At 36.9% G+C, this 26821-nt stretch overlaps 1 protein-coding gene across 2 annotated transcripts in view; it reads left to right on the top strand.

The window, feature by feature from the left end:
• Window positions 1-24726, top strand: part of LOC128213567 (transcription activator BRG1-like) — a 31665-nt gene extending 6939 nt beyond the window's left edge. Inside the window, exons 4-32 of one of the 2 annotated variants that reach the window (XM_052919424.1) lie at window positions 2008-2283; window positions 2512-2669; window positions 4527-4696; window positions 6461-6587; window positions 6843-7016; window positions 7334-7507; window positions 7815-7985; window positions 8250-8368; window positions 9240-9377; window positions 10043-10160; window positions 11465-11628; window positions 12746-12923; window positions 13150-13278; window positions 13548-13661; window positions 13916-14029; window positions 15396-15503; window positions 15836-15966; window positions 16524-16690; window positions 17014-17177; window positions 17594-17824; window positions 19067-19114; window positions 19881-20066; window positions 20388-20498; window positions 21197-21438; window positions 21662-21767; window positions 22120-22221; window positions 23476-23623; window positions 23942-24006; window positions 24145-24726. In XM_052919424.1, coding sequence (XP_052775384.1) covers window positions 2008-2283; window positions 2512-2669; window positions 4527-4696; window positions 6461-6587; window positions 6843-7016; window positions 7334-7507; window positions 7815-7985; window positions 8250-8368; window positions 9240-9377; window positions 10043-10160; window positions 11465-11628; window positions 12746-12923; window positions 13150-13278; window positions 13548-13661; window positions 13916-14029; window positions 15396-15503; window positions 15836-15966; window positions 16524-16690; window positions 17014-17177; window positions 17594-17824; window positions 19067-19114; window positions 19881-20066; window positions 20388-20498; window positions 21197-21438; window positions 21662-21767; window positions 22120-22221; window positions 23476-23623; window positions 23942-24006; window positions 24145-24261 — 4250 coding nt within the window. In that variant the 3' untranslated portion in view covers window positions 24262-24726. The remainder of the gene's footprint in view (window positions 1-2007; window positions 2284-2511; window positions 2670-4526; window positions 4697-6460; window positions 6588-6842; window positions 7017-7333; window positions 7508-7814; window positions 7986-8249; window positions 8369-9239; window positions 9378-10042; window positions 10161-11464; window positions 11629-12745; window positions 12924-13149; window positions 13279-13547; window positions 13662-13915; window positions 14030-15395; window positions 15504-15835; window positions 15967-16523; window positions 16691-17013; window positions 17178-17593; window positions 17825-19066; window positions 19115-19880; window positions 20067-20387; window positions 20499-21196; window positions 21439-21661; window positions 21768-22119; window positions 22222-23475; window positions 23624-23941; window positions 24007-24144) is intronic. The other variant, XM_052919425.1, reaches the window with a different exon arrangement.
• The last annotated feature ends 2095 nt before the right edge of the window (window positions 24727-26821 follow it).

Below are 26821 nucleotides of genomic sequence, written 5' to 3'. Positions count from 1 at the left end.
TTTTTACAAAAGGGACGCTACTCACAAAAACTCGATGTGAGTCAGCACTTTAACTGGTTTGAGTTATAACGGCGACGGAAAATCGGGAAAGGAGGTAAATATCAATTAATCGTTGTTCATGATTTTAATGTTTCGATATTTTACAAAACATTTTGTTGTATCTTACTGTTTTTAAAAAATAATAAAAAAATGTGCATAACGCAAAGTAGCATTATTGTCACTATCAAATCTTTTTCAAATGTGCGAAGGTGTGAAAAACACCTGCTGTCTGTCATTAGAAAAACATCCATAGAACGAACTATTGAGATGTTACTACCGTATGGTTGTTTGTTCGCACTTTACCCGTCGTGCCTTCCGCTGGCAAGGATAATTACCGACACGCATTAATTATGCCTGACATGCTTTAATCCGCGCAGCGACAAGCCTTATCAAAACAATCATCAGTTTTGACAATACACAGTTTTGCAACGGTTGCAACGGTTGACTGTCATTCAGAACGCATGTGGGAACTATTGCAACGGTTGCAACGGTTGACTGTCATTCAAAAGGCATGTGGAACTATTGCAACGGTTGACTGTCAGTCAGAAGGCGTTTCAGGACTATTACAGCATTTGTATAAGTCTTATAATATGCGTGAATGTTCTCAAAATGTCAAGACTTATATCATTGTTGTGTACACTAAATTACCGAAATACGACGATAATTATCGAAATACACAAGACAGTTATCGAAATATGCCTTATATACATTTTTTTTTACTTCAATATATGTTATAAATACTTTACCAACCTCAATTTTTCGGCTCCGATTTTGACATTTTTTCGCTGCGTCCTATCTTATATATTAAGGGTTTTTACCCGTTTTTTCAACTATTTTTTGCCTGCGTCCTATCTATGCTAGCGTCCTATACATGATATAATACGGATATAGAGTTAGATAACTCTAGTTTGCATTTTATGCAAATAATAGGCCTTTATTATTTGACTTAGAAATTCTGGTTAATGTTTTGCGTGCAAGCACACATATGTTAATATCTCAGCAACTACTTGAGGTATTGCATTGAGACTTGATACAATGGTACTAAACCATCCAACCTACTTAATTTACCAAGTTAAATAACTCTAGTTTGCATTTAATGCAAATAATTGCCCTTTATTAATCAACTCAAAAATTCTGGTTAAGGTTTTGCATGTAAGCACACATAGGTTAATATCTCAGCAACTACTGGATGAATTGCATTGAGACTTTATAAAATGGTACTCAACCATCCAACCTACTTAAATAACCAAGTAAGATAACTCTAGTGTGCATTAAATTCAAATAATGGCCCCTTTTTTATTCAACATAGAAATTTTGGTAAGGTTTTGCATGTAACCACTTTAAAGTCAATGCTTCAGCAAATACATCATGTATGCATTGAAACTTTACACACAGGCTCCCAACCATTTAACCTTCTTATTTAATCAAGTAAGATAACTCTTTTTTGCCCCTTTATTATGCGACTTAGAAATTCTGGTTAAGGTCTTGCATGTTAGCACACATAGGATAATATCTCAGCAACTACTTGATGAATTGCATTGAGACTTTATACAATGGTATTCAACCACCCAACCTAATTGAATAATCAAGTTAGATAACTGTGCTTTGAAAATAATGGCCCTTTATTATTACACTTAAAAATTCTTGTTAAAATTTTGCATGTAACCACATATATGTTAATATCTCCGCACATCACGTATTGCATTGAAATCTAATCTAAAAGTGATCCATGCATGTTTCGCCAAAACATTTCAATCCTTTCACTGAAAAGCGGCGGAATAGTCGAGCGCGCTGTCTCTGTGACAGCTCTTGTTCTGTTTTTTTTGTTCTCTTTAGCAGATATAACAACTGAATTGTCTGCACAATGTTTTGATAATATGTCTGTGTAATATTCCAAATGTAGAAATAATTAAATTAAACGAATAATGATATTTGTATTAAATTACAATGTAAATTACATCATTCCAGGCATGAGTCGAAGCATGGGACCCACTCCCATGAACCAGATGCACCAGGGAGGTAACCAGATGGTTGGACAAGGCATGATGCCAGGAAATATGCCACAAAATCAGATGCCCAACCAGCCAATGAGGAACCAGAATTTCAACCCCTCCCAGCTGCACCAGCTGCGTGCCCAAATCATGGCCTATAAGCTGCTGGCCCGGAGCCAGCCCATTCCTGACCCACTGAGACAGACACTCGAGGGCAAAAGACAGTTCCAGCCTCCTATGCCGAGGCCTCAAGGTCAGATTGAAGAAAGTAAATCAGGCTGTGTAATCTAGATTTACCCTTTTATGAAAACAAACAAATAGTTAAAAGTTCCATTTTTTTAATTTTTTAATTTTTGTATTTGTTGTTTATAATTTCCTCCTGAATACCTTAATCCTATTCTATTATCAACTTTTGTTTTGGTAAACAAGTTCATGTTTGAAATTTTCTGTTTTTAATGTCAATTTACTGTTTCATACATAGATGGTCAGTCAGCTGGGCCTACGCAGGGTATGAGAATGGGGCCTCCCCCTCAGCAGCTTCCTCCTCAGTCTCAGGCTTCAGGAGTACCTCCAATGTCAAGTCAGCCCACAAGCCAGGCTGTTTCACCAGGACCACAGCCCACACCGCCAACATCACAGGTTTGTGTGCAGCCATGTTTTACATCTAGACATACAGTACATTTTTAGACCCACTTTCCATTTCGCTCCACTGGTTTTCACTTTGGAGGCCAACGTAATAAATTTAAAGACTGTCTGCATTACGCAGAATTTGCTTTTTAGCCCCTTGAATGGCGCTACTCAGAGGGGCTAACTAAAATGATAACGTCCACAATAAGGCAAAATTGTGGCAATCTGTACAACCTGCCAAAAAGGCCTAGTTTGAAGTGTACTCTTGTGTTCTGGCGTAATGGACTAGTTGCACAAGCAATTATTGCAACATGACAAGATCATTTTGTTGAAGGTTTGCACGTTAATCCATTGGATGATGCAACCATGTGCTCATATTCATCGACAAAACATAATCCTATTATTGGTCAAATGATTCGATGGATTGACAACTGGTCAATTAAACTGATACAGTTAATTGAATTTTTAGCTCGACTATTCGAAGAATAAGGAGAGCTATACAACTCACCCAAGCGACGGCGTCAGCGTCACCCCTTGGTTAAGGTTTTGCGTGCAAGCACACAACGGTTAATGTCTCAGCAACTACTTGAGGTATTGCATTGAGACTTTATACAATGGTACTCAACCATCAACCTACTTAATTAACCAAGTTAGATAACTTCAATTTGCATTTAATGCCAATAATAGGCCTTTATTATTTGACTAAGAAATTCTGGTTAAGGTTTTGCGTGCAAGCACACATAGGTTAATATCTCAGCAACTACTTGAGGTATTGCATTGATACTTGATACAATGGTACTCAACCATCCAACATACTTAATTAACCAAGATAAGATAACTCTTATTTGCATTTTATGCAAATCATTGCCCTTTATTATTCGACTTAGAAATTCTGGTTAAGGTTTTGCGTGTAAGCACACATAGGTTAATATCTCAGCAACTGCTTAAGGTATTGCATTGAGACTTGATACAATGGTACTCAACCATCCAACCTACTAAAATATTCAAGTTAGATAACTCTAGTTTGCATTTAATGCAAAATAATTGCCCTTTATTATTCGACTTAGAAATTCTGGCAAAGGTTTTGCATGTAACCAAATTTAAGTTAATATCTCAGCAACTACTGGATGTATTGCATTGAGACTTTATTAAATGGTACTCAACCATCCAATCTACTTAAATAACAAAGTAAGATAACTCTAGTTTGCATTGAATTCAAATAATAGCCCATTTTTTATTCGACATGTAGAAATTCTTGTTAAGGTTTTGCATGTTACCACTTTTAAGTCAATACCTCAGGTCAAAACCTTAAGTGAATCATGTATTGCATTGAAACTTGACACACAGGCTCCCAACCATTTAACCTTCTTATTTAATCAAGTTAGATAACTCTATCTTTCATATTATATAATTTTTACCCCTTTAATATGCGACTTAGAAATTCTGGTTAAGGTCTTGCATGTTAGCACACATAGGATATTATCTCAGCAATTACTTGATGTATTGCATTGAGACTTTATAAAATGGTATTCAACCACCCAACCTAATTGAATAACCAAGTTAGATAACTGTGTTTTGCAAATAATGGGCCTTTATTATTACACTTAAAAATTCTGGTTAAAATTTTGCATGTAACCACATTTATGTTAATATCTCAGCACATCATGTATTGCATTGGAATCTAATCCAACATTGATCCATGCATGTTTCGCCAAAACTTTTCAATCCTTACACTGAAGCCGCGGAATTGTCGAGCGCGCGGTCTCTGTGACAGCTCTTGTTTATTGCTATAAATGCAGTTTCACTTTGAAAATAAAGAAAAGACTGTCAGATATACTTTTGATTAAAAATAAGTTACTGACGCTCCAGGCTGGTCCCAGCACAACCCCTCCCCAGCAGAAGTTGGGCCCAGGAGGTGGTCCTCCTAACACATCGATGCAAGCTATGATGACCATGCAGTCCCGCCAGAACAGGATCGCTCCTGTTGCAAAACCTGTTGGCCTTGACCCTATTGAGCTTCTGAATGAGCGGGAAAACAGGTGGGGTCATTTATTTGATTTTCTAGTTGGTGTTTGTCATGAAATCTTTCAAATGTTTTGAACTTTAAAAACTTGATGTTAAAAATTAGTTTGTTGCAGCAGTGGTTATTCTTGATAAGTCCCTTGTGCAGCATGGCTGTCTGTTGGCAGCCCCTGAGGCTTCACACTTTCATTTTTTCTGTCTAACTTGATTATTTGGTCACAATGTATATTGGCATACTATCTTGATTGAGTTCCATATATGGCCAGAACGTTTGATTTATTTTGTCAGAGTTCAACTTCGTAAGTTTATTCAATATTTTACACACTAGATTGCAATGTTTACTACATAATACAGTGTACGAAATTCAGCTTTGAATCCACTAGTCCATTCGGGCTACCAGATAGGAAATTTTACTAGCCCGAAACCAATTTCACTAGCCCAAACTTATACACTTAAAAGTATCACTAGTTCGGAATAATTTTTGGAAGTTTAAATACGATTCCGCAACGATTCTGATCATCTAATCAAGCACACTCATACAGTTTCAATAAATGCTCCCCAATATGAACAATGCATCAATAATAAATTATAGTCATACATATATTAGTGTATTCATCAAAAGTTCAGTAACTAATAAAGTTTTCAAAAAGGTAATACGAGAAAAAAGAGAAAAATATTTTCTGAACATATCATTTATTTAATGGAGAGTTATGCATATACTGTAAGTTCTGTTATCCAATGCATCCTTGTCAAATCCGATATGCACCAGCGATTGTGCAATGACATTTTTCTCTTTTCAACTTTCAGTTTCACTTTCAAGTTTCAGAAGTAACAACAAAAATATATCGATGTTTATATTGCCAATATTCCTATAATTGTTCTTTAAAAATTAATGGCAAAGCTATTCAAAGGTATAAAATAGAACCTTACTGTACTGTACACAGACAACGAGTTAACTATATCCGACAGTTCTCCTTCCACTTTGATTAAATTTGTCAGGAAGTAAGCGGGCACCTGTTTCCTCCGCATTTAAGACAACTTTTGTAGAATGATTATGTTCTGTTCGCATTAAAAACTTAAATATCTTTCTTTTTATTTTGGCTAATAAATGAAATAAATAAAATATCAATGTTGATATTGCTATTTTAGCATTGTTGATTTTCATAGCCATCGTTGTTGTCGAAAACTGCCAACTTAATCCGTTAATTTACATAATGGGCGGAGTTAATGACGTCATAGAGTTTGACTGCTGCTAATAGACACAGTTACTGGTTAGAAACTGATCGATAATTACTTGTCACTTCGGGCATTAAGTAATTTTGACATGTGTTTATATTCATTGATTAAAAAAACAAAACATTGAGCACATGGCTTGAGCCCTGAATAGCAGAGCAATTAGCTTTTTTATCATCGCAAATTTCGGCGAATCGGACTTTGCCGTTGTCAAGGGGACTTAGTAGCTCCAGTCGCCTTGAAGGATGCATTCTTGAATAATAAGGCTTTGCGTATAAAAAACACCATGCCTAACGTGTTTAATTGGCAGGTTTTTTTTTAAATCACATAAGGAAAAAAAGGGTAGCCCGGTCGGGCTAATTTCTGTGGAAAATCCCAGCTGAAAATTGGTAGCCTCGGGCTATCGGGCTACCGCGAATTTCGAACACTGATAATATTTCATTCTTCATGCCAAATAAACCTTTTGAAGATTTTTGTATTCCTGCTTAATAAACATTCCATAGAACTAAACAGTCTCAATTTAACAATACATCTATCCATGACTGCAGGATAGCAGCTCGTATTTCCTCCCGCATCAAGGAGCTGCAGGGCATTCCAGCCACCCTCTCAGATGACATGAAGACCAAGGCTACTGTTGAACTGCGAGCTCTCAGGCTCCTCAACTTCCAGAGACAGGTTAGTCATACCACAGGCATGAAAAAACATCTGCTCACCTAGTTTACATAGATAGAATGGATATCCATGATTATTTGAATACCTGAATACTGTTATCACATTAACTGTATTTTAAGATTGATTTACATAATGTCTTAAAAAAAGAAAGACTTAAATGAAGTTTCATTAAATCAAACACACTCATCTATGTAATGTTGGCAAAATTTCTTCACCTTGCAACTGTGTGTGGATAATGAAATGGTTTTTCTACCTCAGTTACGTCAGGAGGTGGTCGCATGTATGAGGCGAGACACGACGCTGGAGACAGCTCTGAACTTCAAGGCCTACAAGCGTGGCAAGCGGCAGACCCTGCGGGAGGCTCGTTCCACAGAGATACTAGAGAAGAAACAGAAGATGGAACAGGAGAGAAAAAGACGGCAGAAACACCAGGTGGGTGGCAATAGGGATTATTCACTGTACATTTAAAGCTGCTGGAACCATCTTGAATTTTATGGAGTCTGCATTCTAAGTCATTTGCAAAGTACTATACCGGGCTTGTGTACATGTGATGTTTGGGAAACTCTATGGGTCACATGGTAATTACTGAAATGTTTTCTGGACACAATCATATTTTAGTGACTTAATATTCTTTCTGCATTTTTGAAGCCCTTACTTGTGACTGATATGTTTGCTTATAATTATATGATGTCTACTGCGCCATGTTTTGCATGTGATTATGGTACTAAATTAAACCCAACCCACTGTAGGAGTACCTGACTGCCGTGCTTCAACATGCCAAGGAGTTTAAGGAGTTCCACCGCTCTGTTGTCTCTAAGGTGTCCAAGCTTAACAAGGCCATCCTCATGCACCACATGAACACCGAACGCGAACAAAAGAAGGAACAGGAGAGGCTTGAGAAGGAACGTCTACGCAGACTTATGGTAGGTAGCTAGGGGAACATCATTAAAGAAACTTCTCAGTTGGACACCATATACTTAAACACACTGAATATTCAGTCCAAAATATTATTTATTATTGATATTATTTTTATATCAGGAATGTAACAAAAATGAAATGGTGGTCTTAAACTGATGGATACATCAAAAAAATCTGAAAATGGTTTCTAAGATATCATTCTGTGCCATGACATGTGTAAAAGAAAAAGGTTTATTGTGTGGTTTCTCAAAGTGAATGCCTTCAAAGAGTGTAGTATAAGCTGTCCCATTATGACTGTTTGTGGAATTGTAGGCAGAGGATGAGGAGGGATACCGGAAGCTGATTGACCAGAAGAAGGACAAGCGTCTCATGTACCTGCTACAGCAGACAGACGAGTACATTGAGAGTCTTACGAACCTTGTAGAACAACACAAGATTGAACAGAAGAAAAAGTTCCGCAAGAAGAAGAAAAAGAAGAGTGAGGTTAGTGTTGTTGATTTGGTTAGATCAAGAATAATCATTCTTTTATTAGACATAAAACTTAAATTTGTATTTTTAAGATACCAAAATGAAAATATAATATTATAAACTTCTTAAAGAGGTCATGCCTTTGAACTTCAGAAAAAAACAGTTTGCTGATTTGAATGAGGGCCTAGGATTTCTTGGTTGTATCTGTATATTAAGTTTTTGAGTTCTTGCTTTAGGGTAACATTATGTTATTGCTATATCCCCTCTTAACCTCATTAGGCGGAAGATGTTGTTGGTGTACGTGTGCCAGTCATTGAGAAGGCCACCGGCAAGATTCTCACGGGAGAGGAAGCACCTTTGTCCAGCGAACTTGTAGAATGGCTTGCAGCCAACCCGGGGTAAGGCAAATCATAGAAATATTGATAAATTCCTGAATTCATTTGATTGAGCAAAAAAAAATCTTTTGAAACCTATCTCAATTAAAAAGTTAAGATATTAAGTAAAACAATAGCGATAACTTTTGATAGATATTGCACATCTTAACTTTAATTTAGACTAAGTAGAAGCTGATGATGCCTTTTGTGAGACACAAGTTTTTCACTGGAAAATGTCTTGGTCAATTGATTGTCAAATTGATATGTACCATAAATTATTGCGTAAAGGATGCTAGCATAGATAGGATGTAGGCAAAAAATATGAGAAAAAAAAACCACAACTTAATACCACTAATACTAAAGATAGGACGCAGTGAAAAAATGTCATAATAGGCAGCCACCATATTTATTTTGACGAACTTAATGGTATCGTGAAAATGGCAAAGGTAATTAAATAGTACATGTACATAAAATGATAATATTTATTGAACAAACAATAGCAAAAGTGGTATAAAGCACATACAGAGATAATTGCAATTCTGTATTACATGATCAATAAGCATTCTGTCAGCCCGATATCACGAAGCATAATTGGACGAACAACACTGTTTTCGCAACAGTTTGTACATTATTGGTATGGGACAGAGTCCACAACGCTGAGCAAGTTTTTCACACCTTTACAAATTGTTAGTGCACAATGATGCCACCTTACAGTATGCATTTCACTATGATTATTTGTTCTCGTCTGCTGATGCTAATCGTACTTGATTTTCCACTGCCGATACAACCACTAAAAAGATCCATTATTTAAGAAATTATTTTTACATATTTGTCTCAGCTCTGAGAAGAATGGATCTTCAGGTGTACCATACTTGCATGTTTTACAATTTTCCAGGTACGAGGTAGCCCCGAAGGAGGATGAAGAGTCGGGAGAATCTGGTGAGGAGGAGGAAGATGAGGAGGAGCCGGCAACACTTTTTTACGACGAAAACAAGGAGCAGGCCGAGAAAAAGGAGGGACCAGAAACAGCTGGGTAGGTGTAAGATGGGTTCTGGGCAGGGGTATGAGTAAGATAACCCTGAAACGAAAGAATAAACAGAAACAGCTGGGTAGCTGTAAGATGGGGTTCTGGCGTGGGGTATGAGTAAGATAACCCTGCAATGAAAGAGAAACAAGAAACAGTTGGGTAGATGTAAGATGGGTTTTGAGCGGGGTATGAGTAAGATAACTCTGAAATGAAAGGGTAAACAGTTACAGCTGCGTAGCTGTAAATTTGGGGGAAGACCTAACTGACAAGAAGGACCAGAAAAACTTGGTAAGTGAAAGATTGGTTTTTGGAGAGGGTAGGAGACATCCCTGACAAAATTAACAAAGGGACCAGAAACAATTGTGTAGCTGTGAGATGTTTTTGTGGTTGAAGGTAGACCTCCCTGACAAAAGAAAAGAGGAACCAGAAACAGCTGGGTATGTGTAAGATGGTCTAGGGGGTGGGGGGATGGGTAGGTTTAAGACATCACTGTCAAAAGAAAAAAAGACAGCTGGATATTAGCTGGGGAGGGGGGGATGGAGATATCAATGTCAATAAGAAAGAGGGTCGTAAATATATGAACCTGATTATTGTGAGTGGAAAATCTGGTGATGAGGTTTGGTTTGATTTACTGATGACCTCATATAACTCTGTATGTTTCCCATGTTCAGGGTGCATGATGATGAATACATGAGCAAACAGAACTACTACGGTCAGGCCCACGAGATCCGGGAGATAGTCACAGAGCAGGCTTCTATCCTTGTCAATGGCAAATTAAAGGAATACCAGGTGAGCAACATAGTTATTCACAGAATACATTTTGATGAAAGGAATGGTGCAAAATATTGCTAATGATTATTATGCCCCCCTTCGAAGAAGAGGGGTATATTGCTTTGCACATGTCTGTCGGTTGGTCCGTCGGTAGACCAAAGCTTGTCCAAGTGATAACTCAACAATTCCTAGACATAGGGTCATCAAACTTGACATGAAAGTTGGGCCTGACCAGTAGATGACCCCTATTGATTACAGAGGTCATAGGGTCAAAGGTCAAGGTCACAGTGACCTTTAATGGTAAAAGGATTTTAAAACTTGTCCGAGTGATAACTCAACAATGCCTAGACTTATGGTCATTAAACTTAACACTGGAGGTTGGACCTGACCAGTAAATGACCCCTATTGATTTTGGAGGTCATGGGGTCAAAGGTCAAGGTCACAGTGACTTTAAATGATAGAAGGTTGTACGAGTGCTAACTAGACAATGCCTGCACCTATGGCCCTCAAACTTGACTTGGCGGTTGGACTGGGCCTGACCAATAGATGAACCCGTTTAATTTAAGGGGTCAAAGGTCAAGGTCACAGTGACCTTGAATGCAAATTTGACAATTCCTGAATCTATGGTCATCAAACTTTGAAGGTTGGGCCTGACCAATATATGACCCCTCATCTGGCCAAAGGTCAAGGTCACAGTGACCTGTAACAGGAAAAAGTTAACAAAGCTTCTCCCAGTGATATCACAACAATGCCTGGACTTATGATCATCAATCTTGACATGAAGGCTGGGCCTGACCAGTAAAAGACCCCTATTGATTATAGGAGTCATCGGGTCAAAGGTCAAAGTCACAGTGACCTTGAATGCAAGAGTGTTGTATGAGTGATAATTCGACAATGCCTGCACCCATTGCCTTTAAACTTGACTTTAGGGTTGTCCCTGACCTGTAGAAGACCCCTTTATCTTTAGGTGTTGTCGAGTCAAAGGTCAAGGTCACAGTGACCTTGAACGCAAAATGCTTGTCTGTGTGATAACTTGACAATGCATGTACCCATGGCCCTCAAACTTGTCATATAGTTTTTGGGTGACCAGTTGATGACTTCTATGAATTTTTAGGTCAAAGGTCATGGTCATAACTCATATAATGTTTGACAAACATCTCTTGTTTGCATTTGCACTGTAAAATGAGATTTTAAAACAGAACAGGTTTGACTTTCTAGTTGAATTAATTCATTAAGATTCAAGTTAGTAGCAATGTTTTCAGCAATAATGAATTCACATGTGTGAAGTAAGCAATACACTTGTCCATGTATGCGTTTTTCAGATAAAGGGTTTAGAATGGATGGTGTCACTGTATAACAATAACCTGAACGGCATTCTGGCTGATGAGATGGGTCTGGGTAAGACCATCCAGACCATCGGCCTGATAACTTACCTGATGGAGAAGAAGAAAGTGAATGGTCCTTTCCTCATCATTGTGCCATTATCGTGAGTAGCAGAGTTTTTTTCAAATATAAAAACAATGTCCTTTATTATGTCTCCCGTTTTTGAAGGGAGACACTGTTTTTGTTACATTCTAATTCTTCTTTTTCTTGGAAACTACTCGAAGGTATTGATTTGAACTTAAGGTGGTAATGTGAAGTTGGGCACTTGGCAAGAATTATAACTCGGTTGCACTTTCTGGCAAGATTTTCTCCATTGTGAATTTTATAGCCAATTTTATCCTTGGCATTACTTGAATTTTCTAAGGAAATCTTTCAACATTTATAGATTGAATTTAGAAAATGTGCACAGAGTGAGAATTATAACTGTTGATCCCATTGTTGCAGAGTTTTTTTACATAGACATATTTGTTCAAATCATATATTGCAAAAAATTTAAAGAAATAGAATGAAAATTTGAACACTGATAAATAGCAATGTGAAGTTGTGAACAGTGCCGCATTTTGAACTTTCTGCATTTTTTTTGCAAAGGAGATTCCTCCAGTAATTTAATTAATCGTCTTAAAACAATTATTTTCTTCCCACAAAGTTTGACTGAAACATAACTCAGCAACCACTGGAAGGATTTTAATGAAACTCAGCGGAAACTCAGAATGGAATTTAATTAAACTTGTTAAAAAAATAACAATGAAAAAGTTTTCTCCCATTTTACGTCAAATAAATATTGTCTGAAATATTATTCTGTAACTATTTGAATGAATTTAATATTTTTTAACCTTTAGCTGTATTATTATCTCTTCTTGTTTGTTTCCTTTTTACTTTTAACTTAATATAGCATTTATTTTAACGTGCTCTAGTTAAGGTGATACATTATTTTTTTACTGTTTTAGGTCAACATTTCTTGCTAGTGCTGCTTTTAGCATTCTGATTGTAGAAAACCATTATTCCCTGAACCACAGAACATAATTAATATGATGAACATGGCTTGTTGGAATTGGGTGGGTGATTGGCAGATACTTTTTTAAAGGAAAGAAAAATCCCCATTTCTTACGTTTGTCCTTCCTCAGTTTTGAATTTAATGGAAAAGTTTTCTTCTTAGTGAATAAGGTGGAAGAATATTTCAGTTACCCTTCTATGCATGTCTATATACCCACCTTTTCCAGGACGTTATCAAACTGGATGCTTGAGTTTGAGAAGTGGGGTCCGTCCGTGCTGAAGGTCCCATACAAGGGTTCCCCCCAGGCCCGTAAGGTGCTTGGCCAGCAACTGAAGGGGGGGAAGTTCAACGTCCTCCTTACCACATATGAGTATGTCATCAAGGATAAGGCAATTCTATCCAAGGTATAGTGTTGTTTTAAACAACTGATTTAAAAAGCTTTGTCAAAAAAGTCCTATAGTATAACCAAGATTTCCAAGTACTTTTACATGTATACATTTAACCATATTATTCATTCCATGTACCGGTAGCTATGGAGATTCTGGATTCTGCTATATTGGTATATCCCAAAACATGTTGATGTAATTCAATTAAATTAACTATTAAATACCTATACATATTTACTATTAGATTCGCTGGAAGTACATGATCATTGATGAGGGTCACCGTATGAAGAACCACCACTGTAAGCTCACCCAGATCCTCAACACATACTACATCGCCCCCTTCAGGCTGCTACTTACCGGAACTCCACTACAGGTTCGCAGGCAATTAGGATCTCCCTCCATCTTAAAAGCAATAACACTTACACATTCTAGTGAATATTGACATAATGATTGTGTTAGTTATGCCTTGTGGCATTGTTTAATCTTCTGATATACATATACGGTATACCTATGACATTTGTAGTGTTGTAGTGGCAATAAAACTTTGATTTGATATAGAATTGTAAAAAGTATTCTACAAATTTGGTAGAAGTATAATAAGCTTTATGCATCTGTGCTGATTATACTGCCTGTTTCACTCAGAACAAGTTGCCAGAGTTGTGGGCCCTGCTGAACTTTCTGTTACCCAGCATCTTCAAGAGTGTGAGCACGTTTGAACAGTGGTTCAATGCCCCGTTTGCTATGACTGGGGAGAAGGTAAGCCATCATACTATTTAACTACATGTAGTTAACAATAAATTATTTGCATGCATAGTATTGTAAGAAACAAAATGTTCCCATGAATAATGTTCAAACTGATGTAAATATATATTGAAAGCAAGTTTTAGAAAACATCTAAAGTTGTTCCTTAAATTAAGTCATTCTTATATTTATCTTTTGTCAATACAGTCCCAGTAGTATAAGGAATGCTAGCATATGCAAATGCTAATCCAGCTGCCTCTATTATCCAGGTTGAGTTGAATGCAGAAGAGTCACTCCTGATCATCCGTCGTCTCCATAAGGTGTTGAGACCTTTCCTGCTCCGTAGACTGAAGAAGGAGGTGGAATCTCAGCTCCCAGATAAGGTCAGATATTAATCTGACTCCCAGATATGGTTGTTGATCAATGTTGGCATTAGTGAATGTCATATAAAGACGGGGATCAATGTTGGCTTCACTAAGTAACTCTCATATGAAAATTGTGATCAATGTTGGCATTAGTGAATGTCATATAAAGACGGGGATCAATGTTGGCTTCACTAAGTAACTCTCATATGAAAATTGTGATCAATGTTGGCATTAGTGAATGTCATATAAAGACGGGGATCAATGTTGGTTTCACTAAGTAACTCTCATATGAAAATTGTGATCAATGTTGGCATTAGTGAATGTCATATAAAGACGGGGATCAATGTTGGCTTCACTAAGTAACTCTCATATGAAAATTGTGATCAATGTTGGCATTAGTGAATGTCATATAAAGACGGGGATCAATGTTGGCTTCACTAAGTAACTCTCATATGAAAATTGTGATCAATGTTGGCATTAGTGAATGTCATATAAAGACGGGGATCAATGTTGGCTTCAGTAAGTAACTCTCATATGAAAATTGTGATCAATGTTGGCATTAGTGAATGTCATATAAAGACGGGGATCAATGTTGGCTTCACTAAGTAACTCTCATATGAAAATTGTGATCAATGTTGGCATTAGTGAATGTCATATAAAGACGGGGATCAATGTTGGCTTCACTAAGTAACTCTCATATGAAAATTGTGATCAATGTTGGCATTAGTGAATGTCATATAAAGATGGGGATCAATGTTGGCTTCACTAAGTAACTCTCATATGAAAATTGTGATAAATGTTGGCATTAGTGAATGTCATATAAAGACGGGGATCAATGTTGGCTTCACTAAGTACTCTCATATGAAAATTGTGATCAATGTTGGCATTAGTGAATGTCATATAAAGACGGGGATCAATGTTGGCTTCACTAAGTAACTCTCATATGAAAATTGTGATCAATGCTGGCTTCGCTAAGTAACTCTCATATGAAAATTGTGATCAATGCTGGCTTCGCTAAGTAACTCTCATATGACGATGGGGAACAATGTTGGCTTCACTAAGTAACTCTCATATGGAAATTGTGATCAATGCTGGCTTCACTAAGTAACTCTCATATGAAAATTGTGATCAATGTTGGCTTCACTAAGTAACTCTCATATGAAAATTGTGATCAATGCTGGCTTCGCTAAGTAACTCTCATATGACGATGGGGAACAATGTTGGCTTCACTAACTCTCATATGAAAATTGAGATCAATGTTGGCTTTATACATTCTAAAATAGAACGAAGGTTCTTGAATTGAATATAAATGTCTTAAAAAGTTTAATCAACATTGGTCTAAGCCTGTTAATCCTTTTATCATCCAATACCATCCCTGCTGCAGGTCGAGTATGTGATCAAGTGTGACATGTCATCCCTCCAGAGGGTCATTTACCGACACATGCAGAACAAGGGTGTCCTGCTTACGGATGGCTCCGAGAAGGACAAGAAGGTATCACACACGCCACTCACAAATCACAGTTGTGTTTAAAACTGCTCAACTTTCTAAATGCTGAAGTTAAAAGCATAGAAATGTATTTATATGTTTAAGAAATGCGTATTCTTGTTATTGAAGTAATGGAACAGCAATGAAATATAATTTATTTGATACACATGAACAAACATAACATTGAAACTTATTTATTCCAAACAAATGGGATGAATTTCAAACTTAATGTTTTGGGTTCAAGTTAAGGATTCTTTACATATCAAAAATTCAGTTATGCCATTTAGCAACTTTGCTATTGAACACTTATAGCTCAACTCTATGATTGCATGATTCAGGGGCGTGGAGGAGCTAAGATCCTTATGAACACGATCATGCAGCTGAGGAAGATCTGTAACCATCCATTCATGTTCCATCACATAGAAGAGGCATTTTCTGAGGCCAATGGCATTGCTGGTGTCGTCACTGGGTAAGAAGATGCTTTCAATTAAGGATATTTAATATTTCATTTGATATGAATTTTTCTGAAAATTAATGATAGGTGCATGATTATCATTACATGTAGCTTTCTTTTCATGATCCTCATACTAGCCTGACCTGTACTGCATGTAAGGGAAGTTTGAGCTGCTAGACTGGATCCTGCCCAAGCTGAAGTCTCTAGTCAATGTTAAATATGTTATCATTTATCTATACTCCTGGTCCTGACCTGTACCATGTGTCCAGGAAGTTTGGGCTGCTGGACTGGATCTTGCTCAAGCTGAAGTCTCTTATCAACGTTAAATATGTTATGATTTATCTATACTCCCAGCCCTGACCTGTACCGTGTGTCCAAGAAGTTTGAGCTCCTGGACTGGATATTGCTCAAGCTGATTTCTCTGATCTGTGATAAATATGATTTCATTTATCTATACTCCCAGTCCTGACCTGTACCATGCATCCAGGAAGTTTGAGCTGCTAGACTGGATCTTGCTCAAGCTGATGTCTCTGATTTGTGATAAATATGATATCATTTATCTTCACTCCCAGCCCTGACCTGTACCGCGTGTCCGGGAAGTTTGAGCTGCTTGACCGTATCCTGCCCAAGCTGAGAGCCTTGAAGCACAAGGTTCTGCTCTTCTCCCAGATGACCTCTCTGCTCTCCATCCTTGAGGACTACTTCCTATTCAGGGGATACAGATACCTCAGACTTGATGGTAAGTACTGCTCCCCTCTGTCCTGGTGGACTGCTTCATATTTAGAGGATACAGGTGTATCTCTGACACCTCAGACATCTTAACCCTTGCACAAATTTTGAAATATTAGTAAACTTTTATTTTATTTTTTAAATGTGTTTAATGGTATAATTGTGCTGTCTGCTTCAGTTTCATTATAGAAAATAAAAACAAATAAAAAAATTCAGCGCAAGTTGCTTACCTGAAGCATGCAAGTAAGAAATGGTTCACAAAGGTTATGTACCTGCCATTAAGTAAAAAACCGAATGTTTAAATTTAAAATCTGTTCCCTCCCCCCTTTCCAGGTACAACAAAGGCTGACGACAGAGGTGAGCTTCTCTCCTTGTTCAACAAAGAGGACTCGCCCTACCACATCTTCATCCTCAGTACAAGAGCCGGAGGACTAGGACTGAACCTGCAGACTGCAGACACTGTTGTCATCTTTGATTCAGACTGGAACCCACATCAGGTGAGTGGTTTATATTTTATAAAACGCAGAGGTTCTTAGGTTCATGAAATCAGGCTTGAGAGCTTATAGCTTCAGACTTTAGTCATAAACATTGTTCTTTGCTCAGACATATGTGTCCAAAACACTAGGAAGTACCTTAAAAATATTATTCCTATGTGCTTTTGGAAAAAAAAGTGGGACAAAGTTCCTTTATTTTGCATTGGGCATGAATTTCCAATACTCAATAAGAACCCTGACTATTTTTCAGGATTGACCATAATCATAATTTATACCGCTAAACAAATTATTTATAGAATGTTGAGAAAAGGTTTTGCCAATAATAATTTTGTGCTTTGATGCATACTGCATAAAACATTAATTTTTTTTAACAATGTTTCAACAAACAGTGAAATCATATTGACATGTGTTATCTGTAGGACTTGCAAGCCCAGGATCGAGCCCATCGTATAGGTCAGCAGAATGAGGTGCGTGTGCTGAGGTTCTGTACGGTGAAGAGCGTGGAGGAGCGTATCCTGGCTGCCGCACGCTTCAAGCTCAACGTGGACGAGAAGGTGATCCAGGCAGGCATGTTTGACCAGAAGTCCACTGGCTACGAGAGGCAGACTTTCCTGAAGAATCTCCTTACGCAGGACCTGGAGAGTGATGAGGTCTGTTATCAAAATGGTTGTTTTCTTATACATAAACAGGCTTGACTACTTGTTCAGACTGTTAATGTTCTTTATAAGACTTATTTCAAAACAACAGGTCATCTACGCAGTGGAATAGAAACTCAAGCATACTGTGTAACTGTCACCTACATTGAATGGCACCTTCTTGATGCGACAATAATTGCTTCTCAGGACATTTGGCTGCCAGATGGTGTGACCATGTTAGTTTATAGTATGGTATACAGCCATTACAAATCCATAATTATTTAAAAATGTTTATTCAAAAACTAGTTCATTATATGTATAAAATTTTATCAAAACAATTTTGCAAACATTTACAAACATTCATGTTTGCATTAAGCATGTAGCAATTGTAAAAATCTGGCTCAATTTCATTGGATGACGAAAATTATGAGGCTGTATTTCATTTCCTTAGCCTTCCACGAAATACACAAGTTTTTGAAAAACAGGATTCTAAAAATAAATGTGCTGTAAAATCAATTCCAAAGATAGTTAGTAATCGGTAAAAAGTGTGAAGGGATTAGTTGGCGTTTAAGTGTGTCTGTATGTTTCATTAGATTATAATAAGTGGCCACAGCTGCATTAGACAGGTGTCTGCTGATTACAAGTCCTTTATGAAATTATACGGAAGGGATAAGGAATAGCTGATAAAACTGTAAAAAATGTATTATTTCTGTTAATAAGACTCTTCTTATTATGAGAAGGAGTCAAGACTTATTATTATAATGAGAATGTGGACTTGTTGATTCATGTTTGACTGCAGTTTTAAAGTTTTGCATTAAGTTGCCTCTATGTTTAGTAATTTTGACTTCGTAATATGCATGCCGATTTTCCAATTTGTCTACTTGTATAACAAGATGGACAATAAAAAGTATGTTATAAATATGTATATATATATGATAATGTTTATTCAATGTTGAAGTTTTGTAAGGTTGTGTAAGAAAAGAAATATTTATTATCACTCATAGGAAATACCCACATGTTAAGTTTTCCATTTGATTGACTTTGGGATCTTCTCCAGCTAATAAATGTATTGTGGGACATTTTTTCAAACATGTATTCAATCCATTCTTGGAGTGACATCCTTTTTAGTCTGGTAAAAACTCTAAAGATACATCAGGTCTTTAACCTTAAATGATTTGGACTTTTGTATCCGTTTTAATGACGTGTTGAGGTTGAGTTCAATGTTGGGAGGAGATATATCCATTGATTTGGTTTTAGCGATGTTCGGAACCAATCGATTCCGATGGTAGCAAGACTCTAATTCAAGTAAGTTATGTATGGCTTTGTGTATCATCTGCAACCCAGTCCATGAAGTATCATAATAAAGAATGAGGAGCAAGGTCTCTAGTATATATCAGTAATTAATTCCCCTTCATTCCCCTTCTGAAGGAAAGTTCTGGGCAACTGTGGTGACTTCATGATTCATGGTTACACTCAAATATTTAGTTTTTGATTATTGGTCCCTTTGGTCTATCTAGTAAGATGGAGGTTCCGAATATCACATCAGCTTTGGTCTCACAATCTATATAGATTAGGGTAAGATCGCTCTTTGTGGTCAAACCTTGCATAATCTTGCAAATATGTACATATTTGGTGTTGCTTTTGGCTTTTCTTTAACACTTTTTTCAAATGCTCACCATGTCAGTTAGAAGATCGGGGTCCCTAGTACAAACAATAAGGTCACACTTCATTGATAAGGGGTATTAAAGAGGAATTTATGTTTTGTGTCATATCCCTGCTCCCCCACCCCTGACACACACAGGCACATTTGAATATTTAAGCACCATCTTTGTTGCTGAAAACAGCCGTGCCAGCAGGAACTCATAAATGTCCTGTCCATCAATTCAATGTGTTCTTCACTTGCTTGAAATTTCTGTATTTTTTTTTGTTCACTGTTACCTTTAAGCTGCATTGATACTAGCGTGTTCAAATATTTCATATTGCTCTGTAATAAAGAAATGTTCACCAAAACAAGATTTAGTTCCTGATCTTAACCATAATGATTTCACAAGCACCTCTCATCTTTGTGTAGGAGGAAGATGAGGTACCAGATGATGAGACCATCAACCAGATGCTGGCTCGGTCGGAGGAGGAGTTTGAGATTTACCAGCGCATGGACGTGGAGCGACGACGTGAGGAAGCCAAGGCCGTGCCACGTAAACCTCGACTTATGGAAGAGTCTGAACTGCCCGCATGGATCGTCAAGGATGAGGCTGAGGTTAGATGTAGTCAAGTTAAATATATGGGGTTGGATGTATGATTGATTAAATGAGCTATATTGGAACCTGAATAGTTGAAAAATAAAACTCTGCATTTTAACTTTGCATTTAATTTATATATTTTTCATCAGTTGGCTTTACATATTCAATACATTTTCTATTTCATTGATATAACTAAGGTTTTCATTGATGTATTGAAAAAAACAAATAAAAAGAAATTTTATATTGACTTGTGTAAAAGAAGCATCTTGTCATGTTTTTTCTTGCATAGATGATACACATCTCAGTATATCTGACCATACCTGTAAATATTTGTGCAGGTTGAAAGGATGACTATGGAAGAGGAAGAAGAGAAGTTGTTCGGTCGGGGATCTCGACAGAGGAAGGAAGTAGACTACTCTGACGCACTCACAGAGAAACAGTGGCTAAGGGTATGACTGGCTTGCCAAATTGCTCATTGCTTAAATAAGGGAGATAATTAATACTTAGGAATTTCGGTAACATGATGTGTAGTAGTTAAACTGTTTCGTTTTCATATGATTGAACATTATCATTTCCCTTAATCTGCTCCAATATTTCATCAATTGAAATGAACAGAAAGAAAACAACAGTTCAATTTTGATGATTTTTTCTATACAAAAAGATTACTGGTAATGTTGATAAAATTTCTTGATTTTCAATGATGTTCGTTTTTATTTCACGCCTTAACTTGAATGTTCTTAATTTTTGTTTAGCGCTTTCCCTGCCAAATGATAATTTAGGGTTTTAGTATTACAGTTCATCAGTGTATGAGAACATTTTAAGATTATCTGTTCACTGACCAAATGTCTTCATACTCAGAAGAAATACAATTCTAGAATATTTGATTTTCAATATTTACACTCATTATTCAAAATTTCATTGGGATACCGGTAATCCAACTACAATACTGAAAAATAACTTCTAAGACATTCAAAAGAATTATAAAGTTTACTGTTTGAACAGCGGCATCTTCTTTCATTGACGATTTTTTGTGTTTGTAAGATCATAAGTATTTCTTAGATTTTGAAGAGTGTAAATAAATAAGGATTACCGTTGTTTTACTGTCCTTGACTTGGACACCACACTCTATGAATGCTTCCATTGGCAGGCTATAGAGGATGGTAACATAGATGAGCTTGAGGAGGAGGATGAGAAGCCAGAGAGGAAAAAGGCCGCCCGCAAACGCAAGAAGCCCTCTGAGACACCACCACCCAAGGCCTCAGGCTCTGGGGACCCACCCATAAAAAAGAGGCGGGGTCGACCACCGGCAGAGAAACTGAAGCCCAACTCGCCCAAGGTGGAAGCCCAGCTGAAGAAGCTGCTTGACATTGTGCTCAGATACAAGGACAGGTCGGTAGACAACAGATCATGTGTGCCACTGTTTTTCTTTAAAAATCTTTTTAAATGTTGCCAGCTTCCAAGAAGAACATAAACTTGTCTCTGCTGAATCATGATTCAACTACCTGTTATTCCAGTAACTTATTGGCTGAATAATCAACTTTTACAATCATTTACTAAATCAATTCATAGAATACTAAAAAAAAATTTAAACAACAATGTTTTATTTACATAGTGATGGCCGGTTACTAAGTGGTGCATTTGAGAAACTACCTTCCAAGAAGGAGCTGCCAGAGTATTATGAGATCATTACCAACCCACTGGACTTCAAGAAAATAAGGGTAGGTATTCTTCATGTAAGATGTGTAATAATGCATGAATGTGAGAACATCACATTGCACATCCCAATAGAAGTGAAAGTAGAGGAATGATATACATTGTGAACTTTAAGTGTGTCAATCACATAAGAAGGATAAGATTTAATTATTTTTTGTATGAAAATAATGACGTATATTTGTATAATCTTATCTGATAGAATATTTTAATCCATTCAATTAGCCTATGTAAGAAAGTTGAGTGATTTTTGTTCTATTTGGTACTGTTTAACAGTATTGTTGCATATTTGGGGTAAATAATTTATGCTGGGTGCTCATAGACCTAGTTTTCACCTGATTTTGCCTTGCCTATTTACAGAAGCGTATCAAGGACCACAAGTACAGATGCCTGGAGGACCTGGAGGATGATATCTTCACCCTGTGTCAGAACGCACAGCTCTACAATGTCGAGGGGTCACAGGTACGCCACTGTGTATTCTAGTGGTTTAAGTGTGTAGCTACTTTAAATGATACTGGTATATGTAGTGAAGGTGTTTTGCTGTTCGGATAGTCAGTAATGTAAATTGAAATTGGGTTATAACTAGGGATAAAACGATGATCGAGTATTGTCAAAAGTCGATTATTTGTGTCCGAGGTCGGCGATAATCGATTTCATTATTCCATAATTATCGCTAATGTACGGCAAAAGGAAGTAACCATGTTTTGTATGTACTGGGAAACGGTACGGACTTATACGAGGTTATACGGCAATTAGAAATCAGAGGAGCTAACTCTCGCAACATCCGCTTCAAAATGTCAGCTCCCATGGACGAACGTGTCTTTTAAAAAATCATCTTCATTGTAATATCAAATATAAAAAAAAATTATCAAGTAAAAATGATTATTAAATTTTATTTTCAGCATTTCCCCATGTTATATCTTGCTAGAAAAATATTAAATTCATTTCAACATGATGTCATGGTAATTGATAAGTATTTCATGTAAAAGATTGGAACATTTTTTAAAATGCTACATGTAAATACATTTTGTACTACATTATTGTTCCAAATTATTTAATATCTGTTTTAAAGTGATGAAAATGCTGATAATTATGTAAATAATTCATCAGTTTATGGTTGATCTTTTTAATAAATATAAAACTACTGTCTGGTATATACTTGTAGTGTGTAGTGTGGAAAAATCAAGTTTTTATTCTCAATTATTTTAGAATTAAGTTATCTCCTAAAAATGTTTTACTAAATTATCAATTGTAACCTGGAATGTATAACAAAACAGCATATAAAACATAACTGATTGTAATATGTTTATTCATTTAAAGACATGTATGTACAAACCAATATAGTTTTGGATATATTTGTAATATATTCACTTGTTCCGTTTCAATTATATAATCGATGATCGATCGAAATGGCTCATCCGATTATTTTCGATGATCGATTATGACTTTGGTCCGATTTTCAATCCCTAGTTATAACTTATAACACAACGCATCTTTTACAAAAGACTACTTAAAGTATGTAAGGCTAGAAAGAAGCTTACTTTCAGTTCTGCTATTGATAGCTCTTGTCGTCTTGCAGATCTGGAGATGTTTCTCAGTAATATGTTCCACTTACTTGATATTGGGCTTAACAGAAAAAAACAAATAAAAGAAAAGGTGCTGTTTATTATTTTAGGTACATTAAGTCTTAAATGTCTTTATATATCTTGTCAACAGATCTATGAGGACTCCATAGTGCTGCAGTCGGTGTTGACGAATGCCAAGGAGCGAATGACAAAGGACAGCAGTGACTCGAGTGATGACTCCTCAGATGATGATAGCGACGACAGCACTGATGACAGTAGCGCTGGTGATGAGACTGACAGTAAGTCTAGGAGTTAAAGACTTATTGAATTTGGGTAGCTTCAGACAAGTTATTTTTGAAGGTTTAAAACATACATATCAAGACATTTTTTTTTATTTTTTTTTGCAGTTTTTGTAAATATTATAAGCTTCACTTTGGTATGAGAAGATCTTAAACTTTAGCGAAAAAAATTTGTTTAAACTTTTTTAAGTCTTCTTGTTCAAAATAATGATGTGTGTGTATTTTTAGAAGGATTTTTAAACACTTTAGATGAGTTAAGTTGAGTTGAGTTTAAACACTTTAAACACAATTTCAAGTATTGGTATGACTTAATTTTAGCTCAGTCAACATCGACCACAAGATCGAAGAACAAAGACAGGGACAAGTCCCGTGACAAGTCAAAGGTAAGGCAACTGGGAAATTGTTTAAAACAATAGATACTTAAATCTGTATTGTCATATAGATATGTGAATTTGAAATTAAGTGATATCAATTTTTTGTATGACCAAAGCTTGTTACCCAATCTGTTTGTCATATTACAGTCGAGCAAGTCCGGTAGTAAGACACCAACACCAACTAGTAAAAGAAGCACACCGTCCCGGGCGAGCACGAAGCGCCCTGTTATCAGTGATGAGGATGAAGATGAGGATGAGGACTAGACTGTGCCCAGACTGGTTGTCTTACTTCCTGTGCTTCATATAGACTGGTGTTCCCACTGAGATAATATACAGCTGATAGACTGGGTCTACATCAAGTTTATCACCTATTGTATATGAAAATTATAATTTGATATCTCCAGTCACATGTTTTTTATTACAAAACATGTAATTGACATTTATTCATCTATCTTATCATTTCTGCATTTGTTTCAAAGATCAATTGAGTTCTCTTTTTCTCAACGTCTTTGATGTTTTGTTGTACATTTTTCCCATTTATGTTGTATTTGTAACTATGTAGACTAGCATTTTCATTACCGTATTTGAAGTTCGTTTTTATTTCATTTATGTCAGTTTAGTTTCTTGCATTTAAATCGTTAGTGGTTCATTTCGTCTTTGGTATTTAATACTGTCACATTTCAATATGTCATTTGTCGTCTACGTATGTAAATAAAATGCCGAAAATCATTTGATGAAATTGTCAATTATCAATGCTATCATGCGTATTTATAAGATCGATATTATAAAAGATAAAATGTTGGGTATATTCTGCATCTAAGCGCCTTATTCTTAGTTCTAGGAAAAATCATATTTTGTCGCTGTCTCTGCTGAGTTGACCCGTTTAAAATAGCACATAATGGTTTCCATGTTTATAGTGTGTATATTTAGAACGTGAATAGTCACGTAATTAATACAGATACATATACCGATGCTATTTTAAAGTTAACTGGGTATTTATGTGGTAGGCGAACCCAGTAAATTTCGAATCAGAAAAAATACGCAAAAACTGCGAAATATACATGTGTCGTAAGCGATGTAGAACATTAGTAAGATTTAATGCGTTGTACACAACGATATCAATTTAATTTCCTTTAGTCTTGCAAATGTTACATCTGGTATCCAAGAAGTTTGGCTCAGTTCCATGAAATAAGCCATGCTTTTTCAGAGACGGTACTAATGCGTTATGGACAAATGAGAAACTGTCCATTGTGTGCTTATGGTATCCTTAATCCTGAAAGTTGGGACAGATATGTGCCCATCACCGATGTATAAACACGTAGGATTAACTTGATCACAAAATCTATTCATGTATATGCATTGTACACTACTCCATCCCCCTGGACTTTCGCAATGTGGCATTGTACTATAGGAAGCCGTAACAATAATGGTGAAGCTCTGCAAATATTTAACAATGTGAACAAAACCGTAGCATTGATCTTAACCCCTTGTGTACGAGGTGCCTAAGTAAGCTCATCAAGCAAAGAAAACTAAACATACTCGATGCCTACTGTTCTGGTAACAACCGTATTCAATTACATTTGTTTTGACTATGTTCGTTTTGTTTGTCCACTGCTTAAATCGTTTTAAACACAAAGGCGTTGATTTGCGTTAACGGGTAACCTTCTCTTTGTTGGTTAAGCAAACAGTTTGGTAACATCACATTATATCCTCTGATGAAAAACCTATGCGTTGTCATAGCGAAAGTGTCGGACATACCATTAAACCAGCGTGCTTTGACATGATAGTCAAGTTATACCACTAAACTAGCGTGTGTCGACATTGTGGTCAAGCTATACCACTAAACCAGCATGCGTCGACATAATGGTCAAGTTATATCTCTAAACCAGCGAGCGTCAACATAGTGGTCAAGCTATATCACTTAACCAACGTGAGTCGACATAATGGTCAAGCTATACCTCCAAACCAGCGTGCGTCGACATGGTGGTTAAAGCTATACCATTAAACCAGCGTGCGTCGACATGGTGGTTAAGCTATACCACCAAACCAGCGTGCGTCGACATGGTGGTTAAGCTATACCACTTAAACAGCGTACGTCGACATGATGGTCGGGCTATATCACTAAACAATAATGCGTCGACATGATGGTCAAGCTATACCACTAAACTAGCGTGCGTCGACTTGATGGTCAAGCTATAACACATAACCAGCTTGCGTAGACATGATGGTCAAGATATACTACTTAAGCAGCGAGCGTCGACATAGTGGTCATGTTATAACACTAAATCAGAGTGGGTCGACATGGTGGTCATGCTATACCACTAAACCGGCGTGCGTCGACATTATGGTCAAGCTAAACCAAACTAGTGTTCGTTGACATGATGGTCAAGCTATACCACTTAAACAGCGTACGTCGACATGATGGTCAAGCTAAACGAGCGTGCGTCGATATGATGGTCAAGATATACCACTAAACCAGCGAGCGCCGACAAAGTGGTCAAGTAATAACACTTAACCAGCGTGCGACGACATGATAGTCAAGCTATACCACTTAACCAGCGTGCGACGACGTGGTGGTCAAGCTTTACCACTTTACCAGCGTGCGTCGACGTGGTGGTCAAGCTATACCACCAAACCAGCGTGCAACGACGTGATGGTCAAGCTATACCATCAAACCAGCGTGCATCGACGTGATGGTCAAGCTATACCACCAAACCAGCGTGCATCGACGTGATGGTCAAGCTATACCACCAAGCCAGCGTGCATCGACGTGATGGTCAAGCTATACCACCAAACCAGCGTGCATCGACGTGATAGTCAAGCT

Source organism: Mya arenaria, chromosome 13 (genome assembly GCF_026914265.1).
Source record: "Mya arenaria isolate MELC-2E11 chromosome 13, ASM2691426v1".
Classification (NCBI taxonomy): Eukaryota; Metazoa; Mollusca; class Bivalvia; order Myida; family Myidae; genus Mya; species Mya arenaria.
This window is presented reverse-complemented; position numbering and strand designations above follow the sequence as displayed.